General features: G+C 42.4%; 2 protein-coding genes across 4 annotated transcripts in view; one reads left to right on the top strand and one right to left on the bottom strand.

Moving 5' to 3' along the window:
* PDCD11 (programmed cell death 11) overlaps positions 1-16,705 on the bottom strand; it is a 24,305-nt gene extending 7,600 nt beyond the window's left edge. Inside the window, exons 1-24 of one of the 2 annotated variants that reach the window (XM_035329478.1) lie at positions 16,686-16,705; positions 15,417-15,534; positions 14,718-14,849; positions 14,373-14,540; positions 13,631-13,792; positions 12,867-12,981; positions 12,297-12,478; positions 11,653-11,760; positions 10,957-11,163; positions 10,505-10,629; positions 9,855-9,915; positions 9,340-9,486; positions 8,960-9,211; positions 8,523-8,666; positions 7,671-7,871; positions 6,914-7,084; positions 6,314-6,533; positions 4,799-4,951; positions 3,662-3,777; positions 2,640-3,160; positions 2,119-2,181; positions 1,558-1,654; positions 967-1,056; positions 543-645 (exon numbers count right to left, since the gene is read on the bottom strand). In XM_035329478.1, coding sequence (XP_035185369.1) covers positions 543-645; positions 967-1,056; positions 1,558-1,654; positions 2,119-2,181; positions 2,640-3,160; positions 3,662-3,777; positions 4,799-4,951; positions 6,314-6,533; positions 6,914-7,084; positions 7,671-7,871; positions 8,523-8,666; positions 8,960-9,211; positions 9,340-9,486; positions 9,855-9,915; positions 10,505-10,629; positions 10,957-11,163; positions 11,653-11,760; positions 12,297-12,478; positions 12,867-12,981; positions 13,631-13,792; positions 14,373-14,540; positions 14,718-14,849; positions 15,417-15,524 — 3,646 coding nt within the window. In that variant the 5' untranslated portion in view covers positions 15,525-15,534; positions 16,686-16,705. The remainder of the gene's footprint in view (positions 1-542; positions 646-966; positions 1,057-1,557; positions 1,655-2,118; positions 2,182-2,639; positions 3,161-3,661; positions 3,778-4,798; positions 4,952-6,313; positions 6,534-6,913; positions 7,085-7,670; positions 7,872-8,522; positions 8,667-8,959; positions 9,212-9,339; positions 9,487-9,854; positions 9,916-10,504; positions 10,630-10,956; positions 11,164-11,652; positions 11,761-12,296; positions 12,479-12,866; positions 12,982-13,630; positions 13,793-14,372; positions 14,541-14,717; positions 14,850-15,416; positions 15,535-16,685) is intronic. The other variant, XM_035329479.1, reaches the window with a different exon arrangement.
* On the top strand, positions 16,701-20,216 carry ATP5MD (ATP synthase membrane subunit DAPIT). 2 transcript variants are annotated; one of them, XM_035329483.1, is made up of 5 exons: positions 16,744-16,835; positions 17,439-17,476; positions 18,507-18,604; positions 18,697-18,792; positions 19,676-20,216. In XM_035329483.1, exons 3-4 carry the CDS (start codon positions 18,518-18,520, stop codon positions 18,787-18,789), a joined length of 180 nt encoding a protein of 59 aa, XP_035185374.1. In that variant the 5' UTR covers positions 16,744-16,835; positions 17,439-17,476; positions 18,507-18,517; the 3' UTR covers positions 18,790-18,792; positions 19,676-20,216. The 2 variants fall into 2 exon arrangements, with proteins under 2 accessions (XP_035185373.1, XP_035185374.1); XM_035329482.1 differs by lacking the exon at positions 17,439-17,476 and having other exon boundaries at positions 16,701-16,835.
* Positions 20,217-20,234: the final 18 nt, after the last annotated feature.

The following is a 20,234-nucleotide window of genomic DNA, read 5'->3' as shown; positions in this document are numbered from 1 at the left end:
ATATATATATATATATATATATATATATATATATATATATATCAAAGGAGGGAGAAGGCTTCATAACACCCCAAAAGCATGCAACCAAGGCAACAGAAATACTGAGCCAGTGAAGCTGATTTTAGTCACCTAGTCACATATAAAACCCAGAAGCTTTGGGCAAAGTACAGTCTTTGTGCTGTTTACAGCAACATTTGCCTTGATAGCACAGAAGAGGTCCCTTAATTGCACAGTTCTAAGATCCAGATTAACTGACAAGTGTTCCATCTTATGTTTGAGACCAGAAAATAATACATTCATAAAGGCTCAAAGAAAGACTTCAGTCTGAGACAGTAGGTAAGCAATTCTTTAGACTAAAGGTATGACCTCTATCACCTTACACACTGCTACATATGCGTGAGTGTCCCAGGCATTAGGTCTGTCCTACAAGAGGTACAGCTTGGCTCTGGAGTGCAACAGCTTCCCTGGAGAGGTCAGTGCAGACTCTCCTCTAAGAACAGCATCATATGCAGGTAGTTCCTGCTGTTATGGCTCCACTATACCTGTGAGTGACAAGAAGAGGTTTGTTTCGGTGACACCTGTTCCAGTCACTGTAGCAGACAATGCTTGTCCATTTTTGAAGTTCTTTTCTGGATGTTTTAAAACCTGAAAGGAAAGACAGACTTTGGCTTATCAGTAGAAAAGGAGCATTGCACAATGCTGACTGGTATATTCTCCCATGAAGCTTTACGCTTTCTAGATAGATGTATCTTAGATGCGTACCCTTGATAGATGGCTCGACATTCCTACAATAGCTCTGTTATCCTGCACTGAACTAGCTGTAGGCACAGTATTTGGTTATCAGTGAGGGGCATGATGCCTAGAAGCAGAGCACTGGACTCAAGTTCACATGGATGCGTCTATGGCCATTACTTGCAGCCACATGCATAGAAAAACACGTGCAGTTTACCTATAATCACCTCTTACCTTAGTGCTCAGAGACAGCATCAGACGAGGGACTCTTCCTCGAATATCAGAGGTGACTTCTACCTCCAGCCAATTTTTGAGGATGTTATACTGAGAAGACACCAAAGAGACAAAACAAAATCATAGGACCTTATGGAAAAAACTCTTCCTCAGTGGGCTCACTATTTTTTAAGGCTAGAAATGATCACTCCAGCCTTTGCTCTCACACCAAGCAAAAATAATGCTTTCTATTCTATTCCTGTGCATATAATGCTTCTGTGATTCACTGGCAAGCACACAAAGGGGATCGACAGTGAGCATACTAGGTGGCATACATGATACCTAAAAGCCATTTTTCTAGAGATCAGGGTGGGAAGCTTGTTTGTTGCCATCAGATGCATGCCTAAGAGTTTCCATCAGCTTGACCCTCTCAATAGAGGATATGCCTTTCTTCTATTCTCCCTATAGAAGGTTGTGCTTTGCATGAGCCTCTCTCACGGTTAATGAAGAACTGGTAGTGTCAGTTTGATTATAGGCTTAAGCTAAAGCCTGTGGGGTCACCTCCAATTGCTGTCTCCCCCAGCACACATTTTATGAATCCTCCAACCTCACCTTCTTCACAAAACAGGTGACTGTCTGTCCAACATCGTAGAGTCCAGGTTTCTTGAGGGTGCCATCTTCCATTGTTTCAGCTTTCCCTTCTATTTCACTGTTTGCAATAGAAAGAAAGAGGACATCAGTAAGAATATTTGGTCCTAGCAATACAGACAGGAATTAGAAACCCAGGAGGCTGCGATGAGTAAATGTTACTGTGACAGCACGTTGGGGATATGCATCCCCATCCCTTCCCCTGCTGCATCCTTCCACAGGGAATTAATCCTTCCCTGGGCTTAAGAAGGAATCCTGCCAACATGAAGGGACATTCCAGGGTCCAGACTGGCAACACCTGAAGCCAAAAGGACATTCAGAGGAAGTCATGTGCTAAGAGAGCACCATGATCTGTAACAGTATCCACATCCAAGTTAAGGCAGAAGAGGGAGTAGGAGGCCTTGCTACACCTGCAACTCCTTAATTATGGTCAGTTCCTTCATAAAAGGGAGGAACAAGGCAGGGAAGCTACATGGATACAAGGTCTGTGAAGCATTTGCAAACAGCTCAGAGGCCAACACTCACCTTGGTCGAATGCTGAGCTCTGGAATAGACCGTGTGAAGTGTGGATGGGTGATGGGCAGATACCTAAAGAACAGGGAGAGGATCAAAGTTTCTCATGACCTCACCAGCCCCCAGCCACATGTAATCCCTCTGCATTGACAAAAAACAGACTAAGTTCCCTAAAACTGTCAAAGCCTTCCTTGTTTCAGTGGCAACTTAGGTATCCAAAGTACTTCAGCAAATTTACTGTCTGGAGACAGATTCTGCTTGCATTTGAGCTTTCCACTGAACTGTGAAAGATTAGACATCTTTCTTGCAATCTACACTCAAGATAAATACACTGACATACGTAGAGAGCGCTAATTCACTGAAACATGGATCTGGGATACAACACAGGAGCAGATTTCCTTAGGGTCTCAACTACTCCAGCAATGGTAGCTGCAACAGCATCTGGTGACAGACAGAACAGCCTAGATCATTTTAATTAACTGTTCAACTTCTCACATTCCCCAAAAAGCAGTATTATATGATTATATTCCCACCTGTGAGTATTCACATCTCTGCCTCCAATGACCCGGGCAGTCACCTTCTGTCCAGCTTTCAGAGTGTATGTTGGAAAAGAGTCTATGGGCACTTCATCCAGAATCCGGGATGCATGGATTGAACCTGTCACCTTGTCATCAATAGCAACTGTGACATGGGTTGGTTTGACGGATTTAACAGTACCAGTGACAATATCCCCCACGGAAAGAGAGTGTGTCACAGCAGCAGCAAGCGTCTCTTCTAATGTCGTCTCGGATTCTTTCCGGACCCTTACAAAAACATTCTTCTTTGCTCGGTCTTGTACTGCCAACAGGACTCCATGGTCATTCACCTTCACCATTTTTAGGGTTGCATAGATTGTTTGTCCCACCTTCAGTTTTTCTGAGTCAAAGCGGAAGGTATCATTGAAGTGAGAGGCTATGGGGATAGCTGCCAGCTGGCCTGTTTCCAGAGACACAATGGCAAACTCTTCTGCTATGTGCTGCACAATGGCAGAGTGCTGGGAGTTCTCTGTGAGTTGCTAGACAGAAAAGGAGATAGTGACTTCCCTCTGCTGAGATACTGATTCCCTTCACTTTACCTCATAGAATGGCTCGGGTTGGAAGGGACTTTTAAAGAACATCTAGTTCCAACACCCCTGCCACAGACAGGGATGACACCCACTAGATCAGGTTGCTCAGGGCCTCATCTAACCTGGTCTTGAACACCACCTCCAGGGATGGGGCATCCACAATCTCTCTGGGCAGCCTGTTCCAGTTTCTCACCACCCTCTGAGTGAAGAATTTCCTCCTAATCTAAATCTCCCCATTTTTTGTTTAAAATCATTCCTCCTTGTCCTGTCATTATCTGATTGAGCAAAGAGTGGCTCTCCAACTTTTTTTTATAAGACAACTTCAAGTACTGAGAGGCCGTAATGAGGTCTAAAGCTCTAAAGGAGGAAACAGCCCACCCCTTCAAAATTCACCCCCCTGGAGTTTGATACGTGAACAGAAACACACAAGTCTTAGAACTGAACACATACTTGCTTGGGTCTTTGCTTTAACAGCTCTTCTCGAAGAGAAATATACACCTTGGATGTGAGAGCATCCACATGAAGAACCAATCCCTTTGTCTTCTCACCAGGAGCAATACTTCTACCTACAAATGAGAACAAAGATTACATCATGATGACAGTGAAGGATTTTGAGCTACTGAGCTAGTGGCACATGACAAACAAGAAGTGGTTCAGGTTTACTTCCTAAGGACTGCAGTGGTAAAAAAGAAACTGCTTAGTTGCTAACTGTAACTAAGTTACTTGAGCTAAGTTAGATTTATTATATATATGGTACTAAGTTAAGAAGAGAACAGATTCCTCCAACATTAATGGTAAGAAAGAAAAAAAAATGGCTTTTTTATTTAGAAGAATGAGTCTGATACTTTATGGAAGAACTAAATTGACTTTTACAAAACATGCAGCTCTGAATAACACTGACAAGAGACTGACTAAACACAAATTCAAAGTAATACAGGTTTTGCACAAAAAAATCTATTTGCTGCTGATGAAGCAAAAACTCTTCTGAATGTAGAAATGCTGGATTACCACTCCTGCTGAACTTAACACTTTAGATTGGTTTAATTGATTTATTTATTATCTCTGCATTTGCTTGTTGGGTTCTGCTTAATAGCCCACTTCACTGCTTTAATCTTTGAATCACAAAATACTGAAATTGCAGCCCTATGTTAAATTTACATTGATTTAGAAGAAAAATTAACATCAATTTCATATGGAGAATAGGCCAAAGAACACGCTTCTAGAGAAAGTTAAAAAAAGACAGTAAGCTGGAGCTTGTATTAGTATTTATCTCTATGCTTTATCTATGTATATAGACAAAGAATTCAAAGCACTAACTAAACCTTACAAGATGCTTGAGATGTGAGGCAGGATTAGGTCTGTCTTATCAACAGGTTAACAGGCACAGGGAGGCTTAAGTAATGCATTCCAAATCTCTCAAACGGATTAGCGAGACATTAGAAAACTGAACTACCTCTTTGAGCCTGTCCCTGCTCTGAGCAGAGTTCTCCCACGTTGATTCCTCATTAGAAGAACTTATTTCATGATGGAGGTTTCACACGACAAGACTGAAAGCCAAAGCATGTAGTCAAAGAAAAGATGCCCTACCTCCCAAATGATAGCGAGTGGCTGTTACAGTCAAGCCTGTGACACAGCTGCCACTGAACAGTGCTGAGCCATCCTCCTTCACATCCTGCACAACCAGCTGCAGCTCCTTCCCAGGCATCAATTCACAAAGGCTTCGGGCTATGCCAGACTCTCCTGGAAAAAGAGAAGTTTGAGAAGTTAATTTTACCCATGCCATTTCTTAGCAAGATAAAGACAGTTTTCCCATTTGCCCAAGAGACCATGAACAAGCATTTACATCCACCTCTATCTACGAAAACACAGTTCAGGCCCCTCAATCTGTAAAGATACAGGGAAGTAAGTTCTACAATTTAATCTAAGTAGAAACATTTGTGACACTAAGGACCTGGTATCTCTGTTAGACTGGAAAATATTCTCTCTAGAAAGAGTAGCACACAGCACTGGATATAGTAAAAGGTGAAAGCAAAAAGGATTTAATACTAAAAAAAAACACAAACCAGATCCATCACTTCACAATTATAGGAAACAAAACACCAAACAGTATTGCATATAAAGAGACCCTAAAAAGGCAGTTAGAACTTGATTTAAAAAAAAAAAAAAGATATCTAGTATTCCTAGTAATAGTAAAACTCCGTATGAGAAAACCTTTGCTGAAGGACTTCTTCAGCAAACCTGTAATACAAGTAGGAAAATCCCTTTGCACAAACTCCTGTAAGTACTAGATTTGGGTGCTATGCTGGCACACAAAATTTGAGTGCCAGCATAGTTACCCCAGTGCCGAAGCTAGTTGAGGCACCACTATAGCTTCCAGTTGAGGAGATCCTAGCTAAGACTCAGAGCAGTTTAAAAAAAAAAAACCCTCCATGAAAAATCAGGCATCCCATGCACCAATATCAGTAATAAAAAACAACTTGATGATCACAGCATGCACAAACATGGATTTCTGTATCATAATAGTAGGGACAGTTCTTAATTACCCATTAAAAAGAATGCTAGGGTCCTTCACTGCTGGTTAAAATGTTAGATGAAGCTAGAAATGTTACTGCCTCAGATTCTTAACTTTTAGACTTCTTCATAAAGCAATTACAAATATTCACACTAAGAAAAGGTCTCCTGCAGAAAGGCTTTGGTCCACAGACCATCTAATCTCACCCTGGCCTCTCTCATTTTTAACTTCACTGATATTTTGAGGCACCCATCTACTGGTTCCATTGCATCTCCCCCACACTTCATCTATTTATCCCCTTACTTTTAATTCTTTAAGTTTCAACCTCAAACCAATGCCAGAAACCTAGCAGATTTCAGTGAAAAGAACAGACTATTTGGCTTATTCCAGCTGTAGTTCCAAAAATCCTTCTTTGTCAATAGCAGACACTGCACATACATCCTTTTTCTAATAAACTCTTCTTGAAAGCCAAGTCTCTGCTTGAACTGAGCTCTCTTTCATTTAAAAGAAAACAGATTTCCCTTTTTGTACCTCTGGAAACCCATTTTTGGGATATGATCCCTTTTGGCAGAACACGTGCAATCTTTTACCTCTTCTTTTCAGTAAGCTCCTGATTTCCTTCACCTCCTTGAAATATTGATTCAGTAGGGAAAAGCTCTCTGCAGCTGGATTGCCTGAGCTGCACTCTGAGACCTTCAGGTTAAGGAGCACACGCTGCTTCTCCTCATCAATGCTCATCACCTTCGCAATCACGGTCTGTCCCACCACAAAGTGGTCCTTGGTGTCTGTCACAAACTTGTCACTCATGTTCTGCGCAGAGGAAACAAAGGGACAAGGATTATTGAGCACATCTGCTAATTATCAGCTACCTGCAGTGCTGTGAGAAGGGTTTGAGTTGAGAAGGGTTTTCATGAATTAACCAAATTAACAGAAAGCTGTCAATTAAAATGAATTACTGAAGTCACACGAAACGTCACATGAAAACCCTGATTAATTCAAGTCCTTTTCTTCATTTTGGAAATGAATTAAAACGCAAGATTAAAAGCGGTTTTCATCCTACTGGGGGAAGCCGTATAAATGCAGGACCCCCAACACTACTGTTCCCTCCAACCTTGCTTAAAAAACATGTTTCAACCTTTTTTGCTGATTATACATGCTGTTTTCTGAAGTCAAGTGAATACACGACTTACCACTTTGGGTGCCAGTCCTGTCACACCAAAAGGGAACTCCACAAACACTCCAAAGTGCATAACATTCTTCACGTAACCAGTCAACAGCATCCCAGGCTGGATTTCAGAGAAATTTCTCACAACTTGCTCCTCCTGTACAGCAGAAATCACCGCAGACTTCCTGCACAAGATCTGAACAAACAGTTAGGAAAACTCCGAAAAGATGAATGAAAGGAGCCTGATGCTAATCATATCTCTTGGTGCTGCTAACCGTTGAGCTACAGCACTTTTGGAAGGCTAGGCAATACAGGAGCCCAAATCCTGCAATTTCAGTTACAAACTTGCTCTCTCTACACTAAAATTTAGTAATCGATGTCTCTTAAGCTACTCAGCATTAAAAGATGTACGTTTCACACCAGCTGAAGGGAAAACTTCTTAATATTTCAGTTCTGCCTTTTTGGTATAAGAACAGCAATTTTTTTTTTGCTATGGTTGTGATACAATCAATACTGATGCCTAGAAGATGGTTGGGAAGCTCGGTGATTTCACAACCAAGTGCTGGTCTTAGTGGAATGCTAAACATCAGCTGAGCCTCACTTAACACAAATTATAATGACTCTTTGAAACACAGATAACTTGACAGGCACTTCCACTTCAACAGATTAACTAGTTTGTTACAGATACTCTGGATTCCTCACACACACGCTTCCTTCCTTTCCCCCACCCCTTTCTTCTCTTCCACTTCCCACATTTGACTGGTTGAGATGACAAAGGATACAATACGGTCCCCCTTGTCACTTAGGCACATAACTCTGGGCAAAACATCTCCCTCTTGAAGACAGTGCCACAGGAGCTTGCAGTTAGCAACAAAGTCAGAGAGGTACACTGTGGGAAGCAAGGCTATCACATTGCCTTCGTCTTCTAAGATAGAAACCTCTAGCCCATTCTCTTTCTTCTTCAAGACTTTCACATCAACCATCTGGAAAAAAAAAGAAAAGAATAAAATTATATAAAACCCAAATTGCCTTTAAAGAATGCACAGGTTACCAAATGCTGTGCTCCAGGGGCCCTGACACAGCCTCCCAGCTATATAAGGAAAATCTTATATACATCAACAGGGCTGAGCCTCAGAAGCACGCCAACATTGACAGTAAAATAAGAATAATCCTCAGCTCCCAGAGAAGCCAAATGCTAGAAACATTCTCTTGGTTATAACTTTCAATTTGAAGGCTGAAGGGCGCAGGGTGTTGGAAACTGTTCATTCCAAAGACAAGAAGGAAGGAAAGAAGGACATTTCAAAACATTTCACTGAAGTTATCTTTTTCCAGAGAACATAAGCAGCTGCTTTTGGAGTGAACGTCAGCAGCATCCAGAAGAAATAGGACTTCACCTTGGAGTAGAAGCATTAATTGGTACCTCCTATAAGACTGTCCTGGGACTCCTTTATCCTGACCACTGACAACACAGATCTTGTTTTTGATCTGGCTCCACAGTATGAAATGCACATTTAAAACTTGTTCCTGATCTACAACAGCTTTTCTTGAAGCAGAGATGCTCAAAGTAATACCTTTTTTTTTTGGTAAAACAATTAGAAAGAGGCAAAAAGAGAAACAGTCACTGAATTCAATACCTCTCCTATTTGATATTTCACTTCCCATTTCTTCTTTGGAGTATGTTCACTGTTGCCCTCAGGCGCAGACCTGCTTGATAACTTGAAGGACAGCAAGAGCCTTTCCTGCTCAGGCTCACATTTTAAAACCATTACTTTAACAACCTGAAAAAAAAAAAAAGGTAAAACAAAAGTGTAAATAGGCCTCCTCAGTGTACTACTACCTACAAAATGAGATGGGGAAATGCACAAAAAAAAACACAGCTCTAAAATACTCAGAGAGCTGTCCCTTTCACATGCTCCGTTTAAACAGATGAAATTAACTATTACTTGAAGCAGAAGGTGAATATCTCTTGATGCAGTTGACTTCTCCACAGAAAATTCACATTAAAGCTGACTCAACTGCAGATTTCTCTTTTACATTCATTTACAAGGCATGGCATAGATACATTAATTACCTGGCCTTCATGGAAGACTTTGTCAGGACAAGATATGGGCTCTGTGCTCAACTCATTCTTTGGTACCAGACCTTTGACATCATTGTAGAACTTTACAATGCAGCCAAATTCCCTTGCACACACCACAAAGCCATGTGTGATCAGACCCGGTACTGCATCTTCGTAATTGGAGAGGATTGGAAGTTTTGATTGAATAAGAGTTTTCTTTAAAGTAAGGAATAGCTTCTTTTCTTCAGGATTGCACTCTAGCACCTACAAGAGCAGAGGACAAAAAGGTTCAAAAAACGTATTTGCCATTATCTAATCTATACAGCTGCTAAATACTCAGAATTAAATATAGCAATTTAAAGCAGCTGAAGACCCTTTCTGGCAGCTCTCACCCGACACTTGACTTCATCTCCTATCTTGTACTTCTTCTCAGGCTGCTTCAGGATCACATCTGCAAGATGCATGGATGGCACAAGCCCTTTAATTCCATCAGTCACTTTCACCTGCATCCCAATAGGTTTCAGAGCCAACACTCTGCCCTAGAACACAAAAGGGACAAAAGGATCAGTACATTCTGCAAGAAAAGCAGACTGTGCATAGACAGGAAGCACCCAAGACACTGTACCACATCCTACCACAAAATTTGACAGTGCTTCATGAAGTCTTAGTCAAACCCCCACTACACCTAACTAATCTGACCCATTAACCCTTACATATTGTACAAGTTTATGTTATAACCTATCTTCCCTAAACGTAGGCTACTTCTACAAATCGTACAAGAAAAGGTCTTCCTTCTCACTTTCCTATCACTAGTCTGAATCAGAAGTTGAATGCACATATCAAGCAGAAGAAATGCATATTAGCTAGATCAGTTCTTTAACTACAACTGCGTCCCCCAGGAGCTCACCTGCACCACATCCCCTGTGTGAATATCCCGGTACAGCAGAAAACGAGCTCCAATAACTTGACTAGGAAAGAGACACAGTAAGAGACAACCAGTCAGTCAACTTGAAGAGAACCCAGGATAAGAGGAACAATCCCCTTTACACCGTGTCCCAAATATCCATTATCCCATTCATACTCAGCACTTTACAAAAGCAGAGTTCTGTGTTTTACTCCAGCGGACCCACCTCCCAGCACAGCTCTCTGGACCAAATTCAGGGAGGTTTACCAGGTTCCATTCCAGGTGACAGCCACCACACATGGCTCCATGAAAGGGGAACCTCATTGTCTTCACTACTTAAAGCCCCAGATGGAAACACTAAGATAGAGGAGCAAAACGGACTGGGACTTGGAAGAACAAGGTTCAGTATTCCGTTCAGTCACAATCTTCTGACATTATCTCAGTAGAATTCTTTTAGCCTCAGCCCACCAACCATATAGGTGGTGACCCTATGGCTAGGGTAGGATACATGAGATATCTAGACAACCTGACATAAGACAACATAGATATAGGCCAAAATAAAAGGCAAGTTCCAGTTCAGCAGCGTAGTATCTTCCACACTGACTAAACCCTTCTAATGCTTCGATCAATTTCTTAGAGTCTATGGCACTTACTACTTCAGAGATACAATACACATCTCGTCCATCAGGCTGTAGTCAATGATACGACATTTATGTTTATATCCTGCCTTGAATGATGCAGGTTTAAAGGATTTTCTGGTTTTTGACAGATGTTTCAACTAGAAAAAAAAAAAAACAAAAAACAGCAATTTAGTGTTTGGAAAATGGAAGCACTTACAAATAAACTTAAGGAAGACCTTACATTGAAGCAGTAGCAGCTGACAGAAATCTTTCTTCTAACATACTCTTTGTGCAACAGTCCTTGAATAACTCAGCTACATTCCAACCCAAACAGGAGAGGCTGGATTTAGTCAACATCTTACACTTTTTGTTGTTCTAGTCTCACAAAGAGCGTAAGAGTAGGAAGTAAAACCTTGTCTTAGTTTTCTTCCCCAAGAGGCTGCTTGGTATCTATTAGGGAGTTCCCTCACTGCCCTGGTACTTACCCGTGCAAATGCATAAGTGCCATCATCAAGCTTAAAGATGGCACCAAACTGCTTGTAGAAAGACTTCACTGTTGACTCCTCCACCACTGCCCCTATTCGATCACTGGAGACTTGGTTTGGGGATCCTCCAGGGTTGAGGAACGCCTGCCGCAGAGTAAGCCGCACCACCTTGGAGGTGGGGTGAACAGAGAGGATGCAGGCTTTCACCTAGGAGAAGGTAATGATTGTTAAATACCAGTTTACATACAAAAGAGGAGAAAGTCACGTAATTCATGTTTTTTTTTTAGACATGCTTGATGCCTGAACTGCTCACAGGAGCACTCTCCCATATTGCTACCAAAACAATCATCTCAGTTTTTATAGCTTACAGATCCAAGAGTTTGTTGCTTCCATCTGTTGTTTATGGGCTAGTTTGGTATCCATGCAAGGAGGGAAACACAACTGCATAAGTCATTTGCCATCATCCACAAGTCTCTCATGCTTCCCAAACAAGTCTTCCATTACCCCAGGAATGGCTTTGTTTTTTACAGCTCTAAAGTAGCCATGATGGTAATTCAACTAAAAAAGACAGCTATCATCACTAAGATTTCAGAGATGATTCCACTGAAAAATATCCACTGTCTTCCCCAGCAGCATCTTGGGGAAGGATGTTGTAAGCAACATACCAATTCTATCTGTGTTTCACCTTCTCCTTACCACTTGATTTGGAGAATAGTTCATGGATTTATCTGGGTCCACATGCATGAAATCCACAACGCCAGAGAAGGAAGACAGAAAGGTCAGTCTGATCCCCAGTGGATCTACCTAGAAAGGGGAAGGAAATTACATACAAAGATGTCAGGAAAACAAGAAAAATAAGTTGATTGGTTTTCACATAGCTCAGAAACAGAGTGCAGTTCACACATTTCACAAAAAGTCACCAGAAGTGCTAAACAACAAGCACATCAAAGACAGGAAAACTGCTAATAATTCTGTTTTCTATACTTCTTACAAAGCAACCCTCTAGTTTTTCACTAATGTCACATTTATTCTGAAGACTACTGCTACAGTGTTGAATACTAGGCAAAGGCCACAGAGGCATAAAATGGAATCTATTCTGCTCTAAGGTTCATCACCATCTCCAGGCTGAAGCCTTTACACTCGTAGCATCAGAACCAGTGCAGAGATCATACCTTAGGTGGACCCAGCAGGAGGTGGCTATCTGAAAAAGTGTTTGCCTTTCTCATGGAATTGAGCCCAAAGTCTTCCAGGGTACAAAACCTCCATCTCCATTTTACCTGTATCCCTACCTTCAGGGAGGCTCAAAAACTAAAGAGAAAATCAACAAAAACAGAGCTTACCTTCTGCACTTTAGCTTTCAACACCAGCCCTGGCAGTAAATTAGAGAGCGTCCAGTTCTGTTGCTCTGTTGCAAGGGATGCAGCAACCTCTGATCGATCCACAGATAAACGGACAATTCTTCCCTCATTCTTTACTTCCTCGATGACACAGTTCAGGTTCTGACCTATTTTCAAGTCAGGCCCTACAAACACAAGCCACTGCATAAAAACCCCTCCAGGAACAGTAAGGGATCGTCTTTTCCCTATAGTTTTCTCCAAAGCTTTTTCAGAGCTGCTTCTATTGTTAAGTTTGAACTCCTTTCAGTCAAAGTCTATTGCCAGCAAGCATGGGTGGGCTTGGAGCAGCAACGTGGTCTGGCAGAAAACAGGTTGAAACTTAATAGATGCTGCCCACCAGCCAAAAAAATGCTGTTTTCAACAACTCAAAGATTCCACCATGACCCGATCCTCACTGAGGGGCACTAACATGACAGCTATAATGAGCTTTTTTTAAAGCTCATTTTAACCACATGAGCATTTTAACCTCATGAGCATTTTAACCACAGAAGCCTCTCTTGTACTACGACTTACCTCTCTTGACGTAATTTTGGGCTTTCTGACGAGGCAGAAAAGCATGAGTCCCGCTGACTCCAATATCAATGAGATAGCCATGGTCTTCTGCACTAGACACAAAGCCAGAGAGCAGCTGTTGGGAGGAAAGCACTGAAGTTCAGTAATGTGAAGAAACAGCTAAGTCTGCACAGCATACACATCTAGCGAGAGATTTACCACCCATGTACTCACTTGGTACATGAGCACAGAGAACAGAATTTTGGAGAGTAGAAGGAACACAACGTTCCTTCTTACTTGAGAGCTCATCTGGCAGCAATGTCTCAACTGTACCTTTGTCTAGCTATGCATGTACAGAGTTAATGAACCCATTGGTTGAGAAAAAAAAAAAAAGTGGGATAAAAAATAGCAGGTGCTCTCATTGTAGGCACATGCCTGCAACCATAAACCTGGAAACAAGAAATAAACAAAGCACCTCTGCAAGACAGGTTGGTAAATACTACTCTCTGCATAAATAACAAAGAAACCTATGTAGAAAAAAAGTAATTAAATAACTTGTCCAAATTCAAACAGAATCAGGTGAATGGATTTCATGGGTAACACCCTGCAGGCCAGTAGCCAAGAACCAATATTGCCCTCTCCTCCCAGGTCTGTTCCACTGGTAGCAGCAGCTCCATGTTCTGCTCTGATACCATGCAAGGACAAACTGAAGCACTACCCCCCATGCACTGTTCAAGAGGCAACTCCAAAGCCTATAGAGGCTGTGGCAGACCCAGAACACTTACCATTCCTGATGTTAGTGCTGTAGCATTCAGACCCTTATTGACATTTTTGGGGTTGATTGATAATTTGACACTCCGACGACCATCAGCACTTTTCTCAACGCTGGTCACAATGCATCTGACCAGTATCCCTGGAGAATACATGTCCGAGAGAGAATGCAAGTCCTGCAAGATGATCAAAAGAGTAAGAACGCATGCAAATCCAACAATATTACATAATACAAAAAGGCCAGAATTTGTTACTGAAGCAGCTTTAGAAACCGAAATCCTATGGGAAAACACTTGCTCTCCACCAAAACTACAACAAAAGGCAGTAAATACCACAAACATCAAAATCTCAATATAGAGGCAGGGATGAACCCTCATATTAGCAAGTCTGGTAAGCTTTGCTTATAAAAGGAATCCTATGTGGGATGGAGTCAGAAGGTAGCAGCTCAGGACCAAGCCAGAGAACCTCACCTTACCACCATCTTCCAAACACTTCAATAACTGCCTCCCTTAACCACATACAGCCAAGGGTCAGTATTTAGCTACAGCAGCTAAAATCTCTCCAACTTCAACATGCTGTCTATGAAGTTCATGCACTATTTAACCAAGACTAAGCCATCATAGACCATCAAACTAAAGTCAGCCAGTGAGACACCAGGAACCAAGGGCCTAAGCAAGGTCTCAATGTTGATTCTGAGGTATTATGAATACTTCCTTGCTCCCAGACACAAATCACAGCCCTGTCTCAAGGACTCACCTCCAAGAGTTCCCCTTGGGCCACCTGCTTGCTCAGCATGTTGCTGTAAGCATCGCTGATCTGCGTGACTGGCACAAATCCTGTAAGTCCATTGGGCAAGCTGATGACGAGCTCAAAGTCACTGACCTCTTTTATACAACCCAGGAGCAGCATCCCCTCACAAAGGTGCTGGGAAAACAAAAATAGTACACAGTGGGTATCTTGGCAAGTCAGTGAATAGCAGTGCAATAGACACATTTCTGTCCTGAACTGCTGTTGTATTTTACAGGTTTAATGAGGGAGAACATGTTTTTTAACAAGCCTAAGAGAAGAGATACACACGAAATAACGCATTTATCCACAAACCTCAATTGTGAGTGGTTCAATATTTGTAGTATTGTCTTTAGCATTAGCTTTTCTGTCTGCCTTGAACTTTTTCTGCTTTCCTAGATCCTCCTGATTCCTTTTCCTTTTCTGGGATTGTTCTTCATGGCGAACCTAATTTAGATTATAAGCAGAGACGAAAACAACAAAAGTAGAGAAAATGACCACAGTGTTAAGGCAGGAATAATGTTAGAGGAAAATGCTAGATCAGAGGAAAAAGGGAATGAGCTTGTTGATATGTCTAACTGTAAGTCCTCCAAAGTATCCCCTTTTGGGCTGAGACCGACCAGTCACAAAACTGTGAATTTTGGGAGCAGAAAGAAGTGGCCAAAGTGAGCTGCACCACACTCCATTGAACAGAAGGAGAAAGACCAAACTTACTCCATGTCCACTGTCCCTTCCAATCCAAACTATTCTATGATTCTTAGTACCTCAGAATCAGATGCTTGTGGAATATTTAAAAGCTAAATTCTGACCAATAATTTTGATTGAACTTTTTGTCGCCCCATTCAACGAGTATCACACAACAAGGACCTTTAAAATGCAAGATGCAACAGGAATGAAGCAGTTATCTCTTTCTGGAAGTCCCTTCTTAGGTCTATTATAGAAGTAAGGGATAAGGATTGCAAGTCGTTTTCTGAGGTCTGAGGAGAGTTAATCAAGAACATGGAAACAACATACATCAAACAAGTTGTCCTGTTCTATCGTTGGTTTGGGTGTTTTTCCTGTTTTCTCTGTGGGTTTCTTCGGAATTCCCCCTCGGGGAAAGTTTTCTTCTATGGATGCCATGCTTGCACTTCTATAGGACAAAAGACAAAACAGAAGTTAAACACACAGCTGTTAGATTTGTTCCTCACAAACATGTTGAAAAGGCATAACTGTGGATTACCCAGAAACTAAGAAAATTAAAAAAAAAAAAAAACAGATGGCTGCTTTCGAGTTAAGTCAGCAAGGAGAAAAAAAAAAAATACTCAGGTGCAAACACAATTAATATCTGACTACCATAAAAGCCTAGAATATCTCAAGTTGGAAGGGAACCGCAAGGACCATCAAGTCCAACTCCTGGGTCCACACAGGACCACCCAAAAATCAGAACACATGTCTGAAAGCATTGTCCAAACACTTCTTGAACTCTGCCAGGCTCGGTGCCGTGACCACTGCCCTGAGGAGCCTGTCCCCATGCCCGACCACCCTCTGGGTGCAGAACCTTCCCCCAGCTCCCAGCCTGACCCTCCCTGTCCCAGCTCCATGCCGTCCCCTCGGGTCCTGTCGCTGGTCACCACACAGAGACTACACGCAGGGGTCCACCCAAACACGTGCATCCCTAACGCTTCGTACTTATTTCCAATTCTACAAAACTAAAGCATGAAGTGTTTAAGACACTTAGAAGCTCCATTTTTAGAAGATCATTCTTAGAAGAATGCTTAAAAGCATAAGAAAAAATGCTCTAACCATCTAAGTTTCCCGAACAGACCTTTGCCACGTTCAGCAGGCAAGATACAATTACCAGCACAAGTCACAATGTAGAAAGTTTGGATTTAAGCAGTAAGTTTGGATTTAAGCGGTAAATATAAATTGAATTTTTATTTTTGGATACCACCCTTAACGGTTAATATAATTTTAAGCACCTTTAGGGTGAACTATAAGCTTACCTCTATTCACATGTAATAAACGTACTTAACCTTACTGCACCTCAAGCAATAATCATCACCTTACTTACTGTCACGATCCACATTTTATTACTTTACCCAACACTACCCTTACAAAAATCACCACAACAGCACCAATTAATTAAACTTAAAGCGGCCCGCAAGATACATAAACCCCCTTTAACCGCAAAATCGCGTAATAAAACCACAACTCACCAAGGCACGCTCCCTCAGAGTGCACACCGGGCGACACAGGCCCCGCGGCCGGCAGCACAAAGCGGTGCCCGCAGCTCTCCCTCACCTCCCGCTGCCGGCCGCCGCCGCCGCCATGCCCGGCTCCGCCGCACGCGTGCAGCGCGGCGCCGTGCCCCGGAAGCAGCGCGAGGGGCAGGAAGCGGCCGCCATTTTGTGGGAGGGCGCTGAGGAAGGGCAGAGCGCGGCGGCGGCCGAGGTACGGAGGTGGCAGCGGGGGGAGGAGGGGGGCTCGGTGGGGTCGGCGGGCTGGGGTCAGCGCTTCCTTCTGCCGGCCCGCGATGCTAGGAGGGAGAGCGGCTGGTTGAGGCGCCCAGCCGCGGCTGGCCCATGAGGTGCCCGCGACCTTCGGCCGCCGTGGTGTTGCCTTCCCCCGGTCGGCCGCGCACCGCGGCGGGTGGGCTTCTGCCACGCCGCGGCCGCGCTCCGATGAGGGTGACAAGGGGAGCTGGCACCGTGAGGGGCCGGTGCGGGCCGGGCTGCCCCCGTCAAGGGCACCGGGCTCTTGGAAAGGCCGAGCTGCGGTGTGGTGGCCGTGCTCTGAGCCGCCCTCGGAAGGGCACGGTGGTTTTTGCGGGCTTCGGCGTCGATTTGGCTTAAAAAATAGATGGCTTTGGCTTTCTGAGTCATCTACTGCAAATATTTGGAGGGGAAGGGGCTGTTTCTTTGAGTTTTCTTTGCTGTTGCGTAATTAAACGAGCTGCAGGCAAGCATACCTGATTATACAGCAGGGATGGCATAAGGAGTGTGAGAATGAACGCAGAGCCAGCTGTAACGGTTTCTTGTATCCCTCTTTTACTGGGGTACTGGTGGTTACAGCATCTCTGCATAGTTGGGCAGGTAACCTTGTGGCGCATGTGCTTCCTTTGAGCTGAGCTATAAGGTAAACAATAAACATTTGTCCTAAATACAAATCTTCCTTAAACATACAAAAAGCACGCCCTTTAAAAAAAAAAAAAAAAAAAAAAAAAAAAACTCTAAACATCAGAAAGATATATATATATATATATATTTTTTCTGTCGTAAGGATGATCAAATGCTGGAACAGGGTATTTGTGGAGGCTCTTTCTCTGGAGATGCTCAAAACCTAACTGGGCAAGTTGATGAGCGACCTGCAGTAGCTGACCCTTTGAGCAGGTTGGGGTTGGGTTTTGTCATCTCCAGAGGTTCCAGCCTCAACCATTCACTGATTCTGCAAGTATGCCACTGTATGCAGGCCAGGCTTGTGTGTTGATTGACTTCTTAAAGTAGGTCTGAAAGTTTCATCTAGATGCAGACAAAATGCAAAGGCATGCCCGACTCCTGTACTTAGTGGTTTTGCTGTACCTGTGAAAGTAATTCCGAGGCTTTGTAGTTGGCTCAGCTGGCTTGCAGATACAGCAGAAAGCTAAGTAGAAAAATATATATATATTTTTAGCCAGATGTATGAATACTGGGGTGTGAAAATAAGACGCAACAGAAATGTGCAGCTGGGAGTAGGGCAAGTTTTGTTGTCGAAACACTTGTACTCTAATACAGCATGAAAGTTGCAACACTGCATTTTGAATCATGAAATGGAGTAGTGGTCCAGCATGAAACACATCACCAAGCTTTTGGATATGAATGAACTCTGAAAATCTGAAGTGTTGTCCCATTCAGAGCCCCGCATTTCCTTGTCTGCTTTTGTGCCACCTGCATTGCACTCTAAGGTACAGTGATCAGGATGTGCCTGTTCCTTGTGTATACCCAGTGTGTTTGAAAAGCACACTGAAAGCAGATTCAATAGCTGCCAGTGGAAGTATTAAGCACAGTGTAGAGATCTGTTTGATTTTTCTATTGATCCTGTCCAACTAACCGTAAAACTTGCTAACTTTCCTGTATCGCTTGTTAGGACGAGCAACCATGGCTGGCCATGACTCGGGATCTCAGCACCAGTTCACTGGATTTCAGAAGTACTTCAATTCCTATACCATGGTGGGCAGGAGGAACGTACGTATTACATAAACTAACTTTGGTAGGCTACTCTAATGGTGTTTTCTGAGTTTTAGACTGAAAGTAACCTTAACTGTTATGTTTTTCAGTATGTTATAGCAACGTACACAGGCGTTGCAATGCTCATCTTATATTTCAAGCTTAGATCTAAAAAGAAGACTCCTGCTGTGGCAGACAAGTAAATGGTAAGTGGCAGATGTTCTTCCAGAGCCAAAATGATTCAATGCCAGCCCAGGAAGAAAGAGTGACAAAGGAGAAGTTACTAGTAACAAAACATAATTAAAGGCAGAAACACAGGCATGTGAACTTCTGTATTTACAGTTTTAAGCCTCAACTAAACTATAGCATCATTTTATTTTGGGGCATTCTGAACAAAGTAGGTTGTTACAGGGATATACAGAAATTATTCTGTTCCTCTAACATGGCAAACAGGGTTAGAGACCTCATGCAGGGAGGAAGGGTAAGCAAGGAAAGACGAATGGATAAATGTTGCATCTGCACATATCAGGCTTTGCCTGCAAGTAGTAGGTGCCTCAGAATTATACTTCTACTGCAAAAATTGGGATAACTGATGCTTTGTTGGATATTGAAATAATAAAGTAATACTTAAGGACTTGATTTTATTAGATAATTCTAGGAAGAGACTAATGCATTCTATTAAAACCTTTCGTTGAACAGAGTAAAGGAGCACTATACAGTGTATATATACAACTATATATACCTTGCATACCGGATTAGGCAATGACCATGTGAAAGTGATTGAACTTGTTCTTACATAGCAACAACCAAGTGTTCCAAAAGTCTGTAGTCTACTTTCAGATACATATCCACTGAAATGGCATTTGGAAAAAAAACGTGTTGTCCTCATAGTCTGCAAAAGGGGTAGAAAACAATAAGCTTCTGGTTATTCTCACTGCTGTATGTGAAAGGGACATCAGCCATTTCTTCCTGTATGTGTTGAAATTTGCCTGCTTTTATGTAAAAGTGTTTCGGCTTGGGAAAGGGGTGATGCTGTTAGCAAGCCTTGCGTAGTGGTACTAATGTGTCTGACCTCTCTTCTCTTGGCAGGTTGCTGGCATGTCTGAATCTTCATTCTGTTTCAATGTAATGGAAGCTGATGTCCTATTCTGGCGAATAAAATATAAACAATTACTTTATTGAAAATATGAAATGGTAAAACAAAGCAGAAATGTACATTTTTTTCCTCTATCGGAAATAGTTATTTGTAGTGGAGATGGAGTACCTGATTCTTTCTGTGACTATTTTAACTCTTGCTGTTATAACACATCCTAAAATGACCTGAGCATCTGGTAGTAATTTAGGAAAGACCTCAGCATCATAACCATGACATCAAGCACAGAGCTTACAGATGAGCAAAGCGTCTCTGCGCTTCCAAGTGTAATGGTAGGTGGAACACATGGTCTGCAGATACTGGCTTGTCCTGGTTGCCTCCATTTTTTTATATTCCCAGCTAGTGGCTTCCCTGAAAACCATTGCTTTTCACTAATGTTAATGCAGTACAGAATAGCAGAATGGCTTCTGCCTCTGTTGCCCATGTTTTACGTAGAGCCTTGTTGAGTAAAAACCTCCCAACATATGTTGATCCAAACCTAGTATATGTGTTTTT

This window comes from Oxyura jamaicensis, chromosome 6, assembly GCF_011077185.1.
Source record: "Oxyura jamaicensis isolate SHBP4307 breed ruddy duck chromosome 6, BPBGC_Ojam_1.0, whole genome shotgun sequence".
NCBI classification, from domain to species: Eukaryota; Metazoa; Chordata; class Aves; order Anseriformes; family Anatidae; genus Oxyura; species Oxyura jamaicensis.
This window is presented reverse-complemented; position numbering and strand designations above follow the sequence as displayed.